Raw genomic sequence first — 14,851 nt, 5'->3', positions numbered from 1 at the left:
TAAGGTTAGGGTTTAGGGTTAGAGTTTACCGTTAGGTTAGGGTTAGGGTTTACAGTTAGGTTAGGGTTAGGGGTTAGGGTTAGTTTTAGTGTTAGGGTTAGGGTTAGCATTAGAGTAAGGGTTAGGTTTATGGCTAGGATTAGGGTTTAGGGTTACTGTTAGGGTTATAGTTGTGTTAGGATCAGTGTTAGGGTTTGGGGTTAGGGTTATGTTTTAGGATTATGTTTTGGTTAGGTTAGGGTTAGAGTTAGGGTTAGTTTAGGGTTAGGGGTTAGGATAAGTGTTAGGGTTAGGGGTTAGGGTTAGGGTTTACTGTTAGAGTTAGCATTAGGGTTGGGTTATGTTTAGGGTTAGAGTTAGTGTTAGGGTGAAGGCAACATCTTCAATTAGTGAACTACTTCAAAAATTTGGATTTTTCTCACCAGCTGGGTTAGGAAAAACCTCAAATGTTCCATACAAGGTGACATCTTCCAATTCTGAAATACTTCCAAAACTTGGATTTTTTGGCCCACCATTCTGGTTTGATCACTTAGCCATGATTTTGGCAATCACCACCTCTACCAATAATATGCTCATTTAAAAAGGGATGTAGATGAACTGGAAGTTTCAGCTTCCAGCGATTGCTAAGTAAGAAAAGAAAATAATGAATAGAAAAGAAGCAGAGAAGATTAACATAACTGCTTTCATTTCTACTTCTCTGGTTTCAGGGGCAACTCATTCTTACACAACTGCATTTAGCAAGTTATTTTCTCAAATGAAAAGTAGCTACATACAATCCAAGACAATAGATTATAAAACAAGTTTATATAGAGGCACCAAAGTTATCTGCTTGAATTAAAGAGATGGCTATTGTGGCTGTAGATTCTCTCCAGAAGATGCCAGCAGAGGACAGAAGAATCTTTCATATAATTATTGGGTAATTATAGGCATAAAGACTCCTTCTGGTGGGAAAAAGTCTCCTGTGGTTTTCTGTTGCTCAAGACTGATAGTTGCTTAAGAAAGTTTCTCCACTTCTGAGAGCAGAATGAGATCTGAAACTCAGGCACTGTTTGGTACAATAACCTCACATCTGCTGAGGGGAAAGAATACTTCTAAGGTTGTTTGGAGGGTAGAAGGGAAGAGCACGATTATTGCATATTCTGTAAGGGAAATTCCCCTACATTTTGCCCACCTACTTCTCCCCATAAGCTATTTTCAGAACTGGCTAGAGTGGGAAGGAGATTTCAGCAGCATCAGCCAGTCTCTGTATCTGTGTTATACAATTTCCAAAAATATGCTTTTTTCATAGACTGAGATCCAACAGCTCCATTAGCAGAACATGGCTCTCCATATACCTGACAGAGGTGTGTGATGGGGAAGTAGGACAAATACAAAATTTCTTTCTTGACTTTCTGTCTTGACTTTCTTCAGTAATCATCCCAAGTCTTTGCTATTTTCTGTTAGTAGTTTGGTGCCATCTGCATAACTTAAATGATTGATGTTTCTTCCTCCAATTTTCATACCTCCTGCCTCTAAATCTAACCCTACCTTACATGTGATATGTCCACTATACACATTAAACAGGTATAGCAATAAAATGCTGCCTTGCCTGAGTCCCTTGCCAACTGAACACTAGGGGGGCGGGATTCACTCCTGGAAGAGTTATCATGTGGAAAAGGTGTCTCCACTGAAGCTTTAACATCAATCCTTGTTTTCACAACAAGCCAGTTTTTTAAAATCCAACTCTCACAGGGACAGAAAGTGCAGTAAAATCTTCTGAACAGGGGAACAGACTGCAAAACAAACACCACAGGGGTGTCAACCCTTCCCTAGCTGTCCAAAGCCACACACACACACACTGACATATCAGGAATATCAAATATTGTAGCATGCCTATTTATTTAAGAAAGTTCTGTTATTTTTCAGAATTTCTATAATCAAAAATTTTGCTACGATCTATAAAAGCACAACTGTTTGTCTCCTGAAATTATTTTGTGAGCTCCATTATTCAAGACATGGGAGCAATATAATCTGATGTTTCTTCCTTTCCTGAACCCAACTTGGTCATCCGACATTTCTCACTCCATACATGGTAAAAAAAAAAAAAAACCACACACACCCCTATTGTAGAATTTGAGCATTTATTTACATTTACATTGTATATTGTATTGGTTTTACTACTATTCACTGCTTTCTTTGAGTCTCTTTTAGAGATAAAAGCAGTATATAAATAAATATAATAGTAGTAGTAGTAGTAGTAGTAATAACCATGACAGTTAAAGTGGACTAATAGTGCAATAGCTGTGCAGAGTCAAAGGACCCTTGGCTTTTTTGTAATATTCTGTACTGATCAGATTTCCATAACTCTGATTCATTTCCGATTGCTAACTTAACTTATAGTGAAAGACCATACTTCCAGGATTCTTATCTGTGTGAAGCAAATCTTAGCAATGGATTCCTCTTTTTAGAGCGGATGTGCATGTAATCACGGAATAGTGCTATCATGCAATCTGCAGGAAGTCTTTCTGGAGTGTAATACTCTCTGAAGAGGAAGCCCAAGTTGTGATGAGCATTCAGAAAACTCTATTTTGGGCAACAGGATGTTGCATTTCATATATATATAAAATCCCAAACACACTAAGCTGGGGCAGTTTAGCTGCACGGCAGAGAGCCATGATGTCATCAGAAAATGACATGGCTCTATCCAAGACCTGGTGAAAACACAGGCAGACAACAGAAGAAAATTCATGAACTTGATGAACTCTGCACGTTATGACTCATATTAATGTGCATTGTGAGGGAATTCCTTCCATTGCTTCTAGAGTTTATAGCTAAGGGATTGGTATCCATGAACCCAATCAACTCTGCAGAACCAAAATCATGTGATTTCTGCAAATGAATCCAACGCAGTTATTATTTTATCAGTTACAAAGTATGAAAGACTCTCATACCAAATGTTACTCCAACCTTCTGTTGCCTTGTAGGTAACAAGATGCTTTGAAGAAGGGATTGAAGTTTCCACATTTGAGGTTTGACTTTTGTAGATTTGATTATACATGGATTTAATTAATATGTTCTGTATAACAAACTCTCGGTCCTCCAGCACAATTTTATGGTCAACGTCTGGTGGAGGTTGACCATAGAATCACCCTGGAAGACCTAGAGATTCCTAGAGAGGTTTTCTCTTAGGTAAAAAAAATACTTCCAACTCTGTGGTATGTCTGTTATATGTTTCAATCATTATATTTATTATATTGAAATGTTGCTGTATTATTAATATTACATGCAGCTTCAATAAAAACAGTATTGAAGGCAAAGACTAAATCTCTTCCCTGCTGTGGTGTCCAGGGAGCTAGAATTCCATTGATGACTTTATAGAATCATAGAATCATAGAATTGTAGAGTTGGAAGAGACCTCATGGGCCATCCAGTCCAACCCCCTGTCAAGAAACACCCCTGACAGATGGCCATCTAGCCTCTGCTTAAAAGCCTCAAAAGAAGGAGCCTCCACCACTGCCTGGGTGAGAGAGTTCCACTGTCGAACAGCTCTCACAGTGAGGAAGTTCTTCCTGATGTTCAGGTGGAATCTCCTTTCCTGTAGTTTGCAGCCATTGTTCCACAACCTAGTCTCCAGGGCAGCAGAAAACAAGCTTGCTCCCTCCTCCCTATGACTTCCCTTCACGTATTTGTACATGGCTATCATGTCTCCTCTCAGCCTTCTCTTCTGCAGGCTAAACATGCCCAGTTCTTTAAGCCGCTCCTCATAGGGCTTGTTCTCCAGACCTTTGATCATTTTAGTTGCCCTCCTCTGGACACATTCCAGCTTGTCAACATCTCCCTTCAACTGCGGTGCCCAGAATTGGACACAGTATTCCAGGTGTGGTCTGACCAAGGCAGAATAGAGGGGGAGCATGACTTCCCTGGATCTAGACACTATACTCCTATTGATACAGGCCAATATAATAATAATAATAATAATAATAATAATAATAATAATAATAATAATAATTAAAACTTTATTTATACCCCGCCACCATCTCCCCAATGGGGACTCAGGGCGGCTTACATGGGGCCACGCCCAAAACAATACAATGTAAACAGCATATAAAAGAACAGCACAACACAATACAATAAACAATATAGTAACAAAATTTTACAAAATAAAACAAGGAGACAATAAAAACAAGGGCAGACCACATGAACATTAAGTTAAAACTCGGGGTGAGAAAGACATAAAAATAAAAACCACAGCGAACAGGGTCATAAGGGAGTGGGGTATTCTGGAGGATAGATATTAGAGGGAGCAACGGAAAAGAAATATAAAATGGTTACTCTCCAAAAGCGCAGCGAAAGAGCCATGTTTTCAAGTCTTTCTTGAAGGCTGCTAGTGTGGGGGCTTGCCTAATCTCAGCAGGCAGAGAATTCCAACAATATCCCGTTGGCTTTCTTAGCAGCCGCATCACATTGCTGGCTCATGTTTAACTTGTTGTCCACAAGGACTCCAAGATCTTTTCCACATGTACTGCTGTCTAGTTAATGGACTTGCTGTTTGCATCTGCCTGATGCCAACACTACATGTAATCCTGAATGTAGCACAAATTAGGAGGTGCTGGGGGTGAGCATTTCATTTGGGACTACATTGAATAGGAGTGGGGAATTCATCCTTCTTCTCTATTGCTATGTTTGGGTAGTCCCCTTCAAGTCACCTGTTGACTTATAGCAACTTCATAGGGGCCATTATATAGAACTTTGGTTCCATCATGAGACAACATGATTGATTGAAAAATATATTTCTCAATAAGGCTAAATGAGATAGGAAAAAAGAAGATAACATTCCAGAGTTTGCGGCAATTTAGGGAGCTATAGGCCTGAGTCTACAAGACCTCAAAGCTGCACTTGAGAACCTAGAGGTCTCTCACTCACAGAGGTGCTATATGTTGTAACATACCTGGCAACACGAAATCACTACAACCACGGAAACAATTTCATTTCACCATTAGAGTAAACTTGTCACTTGGGAAAGGCAGCCCTGTAGTGCAGGATACACCCCATCTTAATATGAATTCATTTAGAACACCTATAACAGGCATCAGGACAACGTGGCCCTCTAAATATTGTTAGAATCACCCATTCTGTTTAGCTGGCAAGGGTTATTTTAGTCTTAACAGTTCTAGGTGGTTTCACATTCCCTAACCAAGATCTAAAGCAGTGGTTCTCAACCTGGGGTACTCAGATGTTTTTGGCCTTCAACTCCCAGAAATCCCAACAGCTGGGATTTCTGGGAGTTGTAGGCCAAAAACATCTGGGGACCCCAGGTTGAGAACCACTGATCTAAAGGAACAGAATTGTGGTATTTAGGGAAACAATTGTATATAACATTTTAGGAATACATATAGCTTGTGAGCCATTCTTGTCTTCCAATATATTAACTGTAGCAGCAAAAATGCCTGAAAAGGTTTGCCATAAATTAACAATAAGAACAATGCTACTAGTAACAAAGCAAACTTCTACAGTATCTCAAAGTAAAGCTGATAATACAGTGAAGTGACAAACGACTTCCATGTCAATGGGAGAGTCAACCTGCTCTGACTTTCAGTCTAAGAGAGCCTAAGGCAGTTTCAGCACTTTGGTTAGCACTTTTAATGTTCTGGTTAAAATTGCATTGATTCAACCATTTGTGTTGGGACCACCAACGCTCACTTATACAATGTGAATGGGCAAATTTTAAAAAGCCTCCTAGTATATCTCAGCCAGCATGGCCACTGCCATGCTGCCTGGAGAATTCTGGCTGTTGTTGTGCAAAAAGAGAAACATTTTAGGAAGCTGGAAATGACTTCCTGATGTTGGCTTCTCTATGTACAGTGGCATGACCATATGGATCTTCTGACTGTATTTATGACAAGCAGAAAGCAGACCTACATGGTCTCGCTCTAAAGCTCTCAGTCTAGAAAAGTCTACAGCTTCAACTGGGAGTATGAACGCAGAGGTTCTTCAAATTATGAGCTACCATGACTACTCTTTCCTCCATTTGCTTTCTTATAAAAAAAAACAGCAGAGAAGTCTAGCCTTTTCTGCCCAAAAGTTTTTTTCCCACAGTGAAGCATGTCTTCTGACAAGGCCTTGGGGAAATACATCTGGTGTGGTTAAACTTGCAGCTCTGTCATTGACACAGCTGCAATCCCAGAAGAACTAAATGCTTGTCATCTACACCGCTTACAACTCTCATTATTCAATTATTGTGCATGAGCAACAAGAAAGGCAGATCCCAAAGTAAACATTATTTCAGCATTCAGAGCATATATTCAGCATGTAGGAAGTGAGCTGGCAGCCATTCAGACTTGTGTTATGAGGCCACGTGCTTCTATCTGAAAATGAACACTATGCTCCAGCTCTCCCTAGCTGTACTCTTCTGGGAATCTTTGTTCAAAATGAGTTTTCAAGCAGTGGGTGCGATTTTATATCGTGTTAACAGAGTGCCAGGTTCCAGCAATGCCGTTCCACTACCCTTCCTGCCTAGCAAGAAAAGTAACTTCTAGAAATGACATTGATAGAATAATTTGTTGGAAGTCTGGACAGGGAGGAGATGGCTGTTAACAAGTATACGAAAGAACAATAAGATATTAAACTGTTGGTCCAGTTGGGAGTACTTCTTTAGATAATTCTTTCAAAAAAAGAAAAACATATTTTTAAAGTCATCTGAATATAATCTTATAAAGATTAATAACAAAATGAACTTTAATGGAAAACTATATTTTTATCTGTAAAGAGCTAAACATAAAAGACAAAATTAACAAGACAGAATATTACATAGGAATCTAGAGTCCCTGCTTTTTTTTTGGGGGGGGGGGTCTTATTGTTTTGGATTTGAGTTTTGGAAAATGGCATTCATAACCTTTTGGATAAATACCTTTTGATGATCATAACCTTTTAAGAAAAGCATGAACTTTTGGAAAAGAGCCAAAAAACCTTTAGAGTAGAATCTTCTCTTGTGGGATACAACCAGATATAATTATGCAAGGCAATGGTTTCAGTTGTTAGACTCAATAAGCTGTTATCTCTGATCTGTTAGGAAAACAGATATTTTGCTAGTGCATAAAAAACAGCAGTGCTTCAGAAGTGTTTTTCAGTGCCCCCCCCCCAAAAAAAAATACTCTCCCAAAAAACAACTTGTTTTATATCATGCACTCAAGAGACGAAAATGAAGTAGACTTTGATTAAAAATAACATATACATACAATACAATGCCTTCTTGATTACATGGACAGTGATCATCTCTGCATACTTCTGCTCTTAAAAGAAGATCACAATTAAGTACCAAGAGTTTTATGAAAAACTTTGATGCTTTTCAATCCACAACCCAGAAAACTCACAGCAACCCAGTGATTCTGGCCATGAAAGCCTTCAACAACACAACTCTTTTTCCCCTTGATTTTTTCAAACAACCCTTTGGTAATATATAATTTTGATCATTTTATTTACTTTTGTTGCTGCGTTAAATCTTTGATTCTATTGGTTTCCACTCTGTTTTATGTTCTTTGTTGTTTCATTGTGTACTTTGCCAATCATGCTTTGGCCATAAAGCAATTTATAAACTGAAGGAATAAATAAATCAGGAAGTGATTGTCTCTCCGATGTCTGCCACCCTTTGAGTCACATGAATTAGATCAGTTCATTCTTCCAAAAGGCAACAGTAAAATAGAGAAAGAGAATAGATGAGCCAAAATGGGGCCTTCCCTGCTTCCTCTATCCTTTTAATTCCATGCCCATTCAGTTCTGACTGTTGGGATCTTTCTGTCAAATGAGAAAAGAAGGATTCAAAGAAAAACGGAGGAGGACAATGGAGGTGAAGAGGTGAATGGGTGGAAAGGCATGACTCAGATCCATTTTCACCCAGTCAAAACTTGTTTTCCCTTTCTAGCATTGCCAGAGAACCTTGAAAAAATAAATATCAAAATATTAAAGAATTGTAAGAAGAGTTACAGACACCACGGCTTCTGCGGGGCTTTGAAGCTCCAGGGAATTTTTCAGGACATCTGCTCTAATGTTTCACTTTAATTCAAAGAAAAAAGAAAGAAATATGTTCCTAGCCCTTTTGGTTATTGAGATAAAAGAAAACCATGCAGGAAACATTATGTCCAGCTGCTGATTGCAGGCCTAAACAGACAGTATGCTACACACACAGCTGCATTTTATGTCTGTTTTACTGTTTTGAAAAAACACCCACAGTGTGTGGGAAAGAGAAGAGTGAGAAGGAGAAGAAGATGCAAGAGATTTTGATATGTACCATTATGCACGGAGCCTCCGATGGCACAATGGGTTAAACCGCTGAGCTGTTGAACTTGCTGACCAAAAGGTTGCCGGTTCAAATCCGGGGAGTGGGTGAGCTCCTGCTGTTAGCCCCAGCTTCTGCCAACCTAGCAGTTAGAAAACATGCAAATGTAAGTAGATCAATAGATACCACTTTGGTGGAAAGATAATGGCGCTCCATGCAGTCACATGATCTTGGAGGTGTCTATGGGCAACGCTGGCTCTTTGGCTTAGAAATGGAGATGAGCACCAACCTCCAGAGTTGGACACGACTAGACTTAATGTCAGGGGAAAACCTTTACCTTTACTTTACCTACCATCACACACAAGGAAAGCAAGTTTAACACTCTGTCTCAGTGCAAAGTCTCATTCCTTGAAAATGCTTTTCCACTTCTCCCTAAATGAATAGCATTTTTGACAGAACAATTTTCAATGAGATCTCTTTGCAAGAAGACTGGAATATACCTTATGTTTAGACTGTACTTTTGAAATAGACATGCAGCCCACATAATACGATTCAAACACCTAGGAACAAAGACAGCTTTGGATGTCTTGATGGATGACCTCCGCAGAGAATTAGACAGGGGGAGTGTGTCCCTGCGGGTTCTCCTGGATATTTCAGCAGCTTTCAATGCCATCAATCATGGTATCCTTCTGGATTGGCTCTCTGGAATGGGTCTTGGGGGCACTGTGCTGCCGTGGCTCCGATCCTTCCTGGAGGATGATACCCAGATGGTGATGCTGGGGGACACCTGAACAGATCTTTAGCCATTGACCTGTGGGATAAATATGTTTATGTATTGTTTATTTTATGTTTGGCACTGGTAGTGTGTAACGGATCTTGCCTACCTTACAAGGTTGGTATGTGGCCCACCTCACAGGACTGATGTGCAAACATTTTGTGGGCAGGGCTGAGGGAGCGGCCATTTTGTAGGCCTAACTTACAACAGATCAGCAGAGCAAGGGGGAGGACCAGTCAAGCACCTATTACCATAGGTGCAATCTGATTGGCTGGATGCAAATGAGAAGTTGCTTAGCAACTGGAGATGGGCAGAGCCAAAGTGACAGTTGGGGCCAGAGCATTCCTTTTTCAGTTGGGCTTTGGAATCCAGTCAGTGAGCAGTTAGGATCTGAAAGTCAGTCAGTTAGGAGCTGGCTTTTGGAGTTCAGTCTATTGAGAACTGTGTTTTGAGAAGAAAGCTTATTTGAAGAAATATAAAGCCTTTAAAAAAGAAAGGGCTGAGACTATATTTGAGAGCTCTATAGTTTACAGCATTACTGTTTAAATCCTAGGAGAAGTGGATTTAAAAGTAAATTGTCCTGTTTGTGTTTCCTTGAAGATATAAGAACATCCTTTTAAGTGAAAGCATAAGCCTTTAATGAAACCACTAAGCATCTTTACTGTTCCATGTTAATGAAACCATCATGCATATTCACTGTTGAAACAACAAATAAACAAGCATTTCTTGTTTCTTCTCACACAAATTGTCATGTGTCACTCTCTCAAACATCCTAATATAGAAGTTCCTGAAATTGGTGGTAGCATTTGATAGAAGTAGTGAGTTTGAATCCTCTACATATTTAGTGGCAGCAGAAATAGAAATCTCTGCAATTCTGGCAAATTTGAAAACTCCTTCCTATTGTATATTGTTTTTTAAAATCCCATCCTCTATATAGTGCTTCTGTGAGCCACCTTGAGTCCCTTCGGGGAGATGGTGCTGGGATATATTATTATTATTATTATTATTATTATTATTATTATTATTATTATTATTATTATTATTATTATTACAGTTTTCCCTCCACATTTGCAGATTTAACTTTTGTGGGTTTGATTAGTCATGGATTTTATTAATATTTTCTCTTAGAATCTTTAGGTTAGTTTCTGGGGGTTTTTGTGTGTGTATGTGTGTGTCAGGAGCGACTTGAGAAACTGCAAGTCATTTCTGGTGTGAAAATTGGTCGTCTGCAAGGACGTTGCCCAGGGGCATCCGGATGTTTTGCCTCCTATGGGGTGCTTCTCTCATGTCCCTGCATGTGAAGCTGGGGCTGACAGTCAGGAGCTCACCCTGCTCCCTGGATTTGATCCGCCGACCTTTTGGTCAGCAGTCCTACCGGCACAAGGGTTTAACCCATTGCCCCTGGTAGAAAAAGATGACAGAGTCATGCTGAAGGACCTGGATATTCTAGAGAGATATTCTCTCAGTGGGAAAAAACCCCAAGTTTTTATTCATGGTTTTCCAACTTTTGCAGGAATCCTGCACCACTAACCACCATAAAAGTGGAGGACTTACTGCAGTTTGGTATTTTATTGTTTTGGGGGTTTTGCTTATGTTGACCCTCCATGAACCCAAGCCTACCTTGCTCCTATATTGCAAGCCCAGGGTTGTGACTTCTTTAACTGAATCATCTATCTTTAATGCTATCCTCCTGTTTTCCTACTACCTTCCACTTTACCATAAATAATGTTTTTCCAGTGAATCATGGAAAGCTCTCAATAGTAGATTTAGCCCTTTTTTGCCTCACTGTAGTATCATCCAGTTGACAGAATTTGCTAAGGAAGCCTAAAACTTAGGCAAAGATAGTGGAGATGTTGTTTCCACATGAAAAATGTAATTAAAAGTCTTTTAAAACCACTTCAAAACAGTTTTGGCTGCATTATTGCACCAGGCTGTGAAGATAATCTCAGAAGAGTCACTCCTACAAGTCATACTGCTAACCACCCATCTTAATGAAATGTGATTAAAAATAACCTTGGATAAGCAGAAAAAATAAATGATACTCCCTAGGCTGTTTTTTAAAAAAACTATTCTGTAGGTTTAATGAAAGCTATCAAAGATTTGGAAATTTCAGACATGTAAGAGGTATTTACACTGAGAGAAGAGTGAATTGACAGCAAAACATAGGGCCTTCTATAACACTACATAGTTATAGAAGTACTATCACAATTCGGTTGGCATTGATGAACCCTATTGGATTTTGGGATCTGTAATTTAGGAAGGTGTATTAAGATGGTACAGTCAGTGAGTTCCTATACTGTCTCTGAGCAAACTACAAAACCCAGCATTTCACAGGAGGCAGCCATGGCAAGTAAAGTGGAATCATAGTGTTGTCGAAAGCTTTCATGGCCGGGATCACAGGGATGTTGTATGTTTTCCGGGCTGTATGGCCATGTTCTAGAAGTATTCTCTCCTGACGTTTCATCCACATCTATGGCAGGCATCCTCAGAGGTTGTGAGGTATGGAGAAACTAAGCAAGGAATGTTTATATATATCTGTGGAAAGTCCAGGGTGAGGGAAGAACTCTTATCAGTTGGAGGCCAGCGTAAATGTTGCAGATAATCACCCTAATTTGCATTGAATGGCTACATCCACTAGCTACTTTCTGCCTGGGGGCATTCTTTGTTAACTGCCCCTAGTTCCCATGTCTCAGAGTATTGCTTCTTATTTACTGTTCTGATTTTTTGCAGAGGAGGGATCCTCTCTCCTCTGCAGGAGTCTACCGTATACCATGCAGCTGTGGACAAGTCTACATAGGGACCACCAAACACAGCACCCAAACTCGAGTCAAAGAACATGAAAGGCACTGAAGACTCACTCAGCCAGAGAAATCAGCCATAGCAGAGCACTTGATGAGCCAACCTGGACACAGTATATTATTTGAAAACACAGAAATGCTTGACCACTCCAACAACTATCATGTCAGACTACACAGAGAAGCCATTGAAATTCACAAACATGTGGACAACTTCAACAGAAAGGAAGAAACCATGAAATTGAACAAAATCTGGCTACCAGTATTAAAAAACTCAAAAATCAGAACAGTAAATAAGAAGCAACACTCTGAGACATGGGAACTAGGGGCAGTTAACAAAGAATGCCCCCAGGCAGAAAGTAGCTAGTAGATGTAGCCATTCAATGCCAATTAGGGTGATTAACTGCAACATTTATGCTAGCCTCCAACTGACAAGAGTTCTTCCCTCATCCTGGACTTCCCACAGATATATATAAACCTTCCTTGCTTAGTTTCTCCATACCTCACAACCTCTGAGGATGCCTGCCATAGATGTGGGCAAAACGTCAGGAGAGAATACTTCTAGAACATGGCCATACAGCCCGGAAAACATAAAACAACCCTGGAATCATAGTACTATAATTGTGTAATGTGAAAGGGACATAGGGAACAATACAGCAGTCTTAGGCCCCTTCCACACAGCTGAAAAAATCCCGTATTATCTGCTTTGAACTGGAATATATGGCAGTGTGGACTCAGAATACTCAGTTCAAAGCAAATATTGTGGGATTTTCTGTCTTGATATTCTGGGTTATATGGATATGTGGAAGGGCCTTTACAGATTATTTCTATGTTACTTCTAAACTTTCATGGAAGATTGGCATTTGCTAGGTTCCATTCATGGAGTAAGACCAATGGTATTTCTCTCATTGTCAGACAGCTACTTAGATGTGGTTGGTAAACCCAGACTTTGCCCATGCTGGTTGGATTCCTTTGAATTTTGATTGTGTGTGTTTATAGCAGAGTTCTTGCAAAATAATTTTATTTTATTCATGGGTAGTCCATCTTTCCCCAAGAGTGCAATTCAAGGCATCTGCAAAAACAGTCAATTTAAAAAGTAAAACCTTAATAATTAAATGAAATCAATTAAAACCACTGCATTAAATACAGAAACTAAAAATAATCTAGACACATAATAAAAGTGAAAATCTGTATGTGTGGATGTGGCACAGGTGTCCGTTCACACAGACAGCCTCTGGCCTCCAAAAACAGGCTATAGTTTCCAGTGCTAAGGAGCCACCAAGTCACTCCTTCCTAGGACATTGCAGGTTACAGTGAGAATATCCCAGTGTTCCTTTCTCTTTTTATTTGCATGACCCCGCCCACTGCCTCTTCCTTAACCCTTTCCTACCTTTTCCTATGGCACACAGAAAACAGACGAACTGATCAGCAAGTGAACATACTAGAGAGAGAGGTTTGGGGAGCATTCACCATGAACTCTACGAGTTGTAGGGACTGGGAAATATACTTCACCTGCACTCTGAACCACACCAACGATGGACCTGGAACTAACTTGGCACACAGACCCAACATGGCCAAATTTACACACTGGAGGGGTTTGGGGGTGATTGACCTTGACATCCAGGAGTTATATTTCACCCATATTCAGAGAACACTGAACCCGTTTGATGACGGATCTGGACCAAACTTGTCTCACAAATTCAACTTGGCCAACTGGGAACACTGGAGGACCTTGGGGGTGATCGATCTTAAACTCTGGGAGTTATTGTTCACCTGTATTCTGTGAGTCCTCTGAACCCCACCAATGATGGATCTGGACCAAACTTGGCACACAGACCCAACGCTGCCAACTTGGGGTGATTGACCTTGGCATCAGAGAGTTATTGTTCACCCATGTTCAGAGAACACTGAACCCAGCAATTGATGGATCTGGACCACACTTGGCACACTGACCCAACATGGCCTACTGTGAATACTGGGAGAGTTTTGGGAGGATTGACCCAAGATTTTTCAGTATTTTAATTCACTCACATCCTTATGCATTTTTAATGGGAGCATTCATAAAAAACAAAAGCAAAGACTGAGTTTTCCCCCCAGAAATAGCATAACATATGACCACATTGATATTACCTAACATCCAAACACAAGGCCCTTTTCAAATAACCCGAGCATCGCCAGATACCCAGTAAGAAAAAATGCCAGCATATTTAAGAACATAAGAGAGGCATTTCAATCTTTCAGAATGAAAAGATGCACAAAAGATGGGAAGCCACCAAAGGATGGTGTTGAAGGCATGGGAGTGTCAAGAACGGTTGAATTTGTCTCCAAAGATTGGGGTTACCCACCCTCAACTTAGGCCCTATCTACACTGACATATAAAATCCAGATTACATGCTTTGAACTGGATTATATGGCAGTGTAGACCCATATAATCCAGTTCAAAGCAGATATGTGGATTATCTTCTTTGATAATCTCGATTATATGGCAGTGTCGAAGGGCCCTTACATGGAAGAGCTCCCTGTTGTACAGTGCTGCCTGATGTCTCCAATGGCAATGTAGTGGTGAATTCACTCTGGATTTAAGTCCAAATTTAAAGGACCTGTGTAAGATTATGAATCTTTTAGAGTACAGGATTTGTGATAACTCTTTCGAAGTTCAAACTAAAACCTGGAGCAGATTCACCAACTACCATTAGCTGTATCTACATAGAAAGTGAAACAATTTAATGCAATGGGGTGAGCATATTGACTAGCGGGGCAGTGGATACAAACAAGCTTAATATTCATATAATAACAGTGGCCGGCTAAAGGGGAGTAGGAAAAAATGGTAGTTAGTTAATAATATTGATAAATGGTTATTACCCTCCCTTTTTCTGTCTCTCAGTGACTCACTATTTGAATTTTGTCTGCTTCTAATTGCAATTGACTAATCTAACCACTTTGGATGCAGGAATGCAATATGATTACACATCCTCAGAGGTGAATGCCTATTGGAAAAATGTGTCAGCCTCCTTATACTCAAGAGTGGGG

At 40.0% G+C, this 14,851-nt stretch overlaps 1 protein-coding gene across 1 annotated transcript in view; it reads right to left on the bottom strand.

Annotated features, from left to right (window-relative positions):
• slc44a3 (solute carrier family 44 member 3) overlaps positions 1 to 8,393 on the bottom strand; it is an 86,650-nt gene extending 78,257 nt beyond the window's left edge. The window contains exon 1 of the mRNA XM_062977968.1: positions 8,264 to 8,393. Coding sequence (XP_062834038.1) covers positions 8,264 to 8,266 — 3 coding nt within the window. The 5' untranslated portion in view covers positions 8,267 to 8,393. The remainder of the gene's footprint in view (positions 1 to 8,263) is intronic.
• Between the last annotated feature and the right edge of the window lie 6,458 nt (positions 8,394 to 14,851).

This window comes from Anolis carolinensis, chromosome 4 (genome assembly GCF_035594765.1).
Source record: "Anolis carolinensis isolate JA03-04 chromosome 4, rAnoCar3.1.pri, whole genome shotgun sequence".
In the NCBI taxonomy this organism is placed as follows: Eukaryota; Metazoa; Chordata; class Lepidosauria; order Squamata; family Dactyloidae; genus Anolis; species Anolis carolinensis.
The sequence above is the reverse complement of the archived record's forward strand: the minus strand, read 5'-3'. Positions and strand labels throughout refer to the sequence as shown.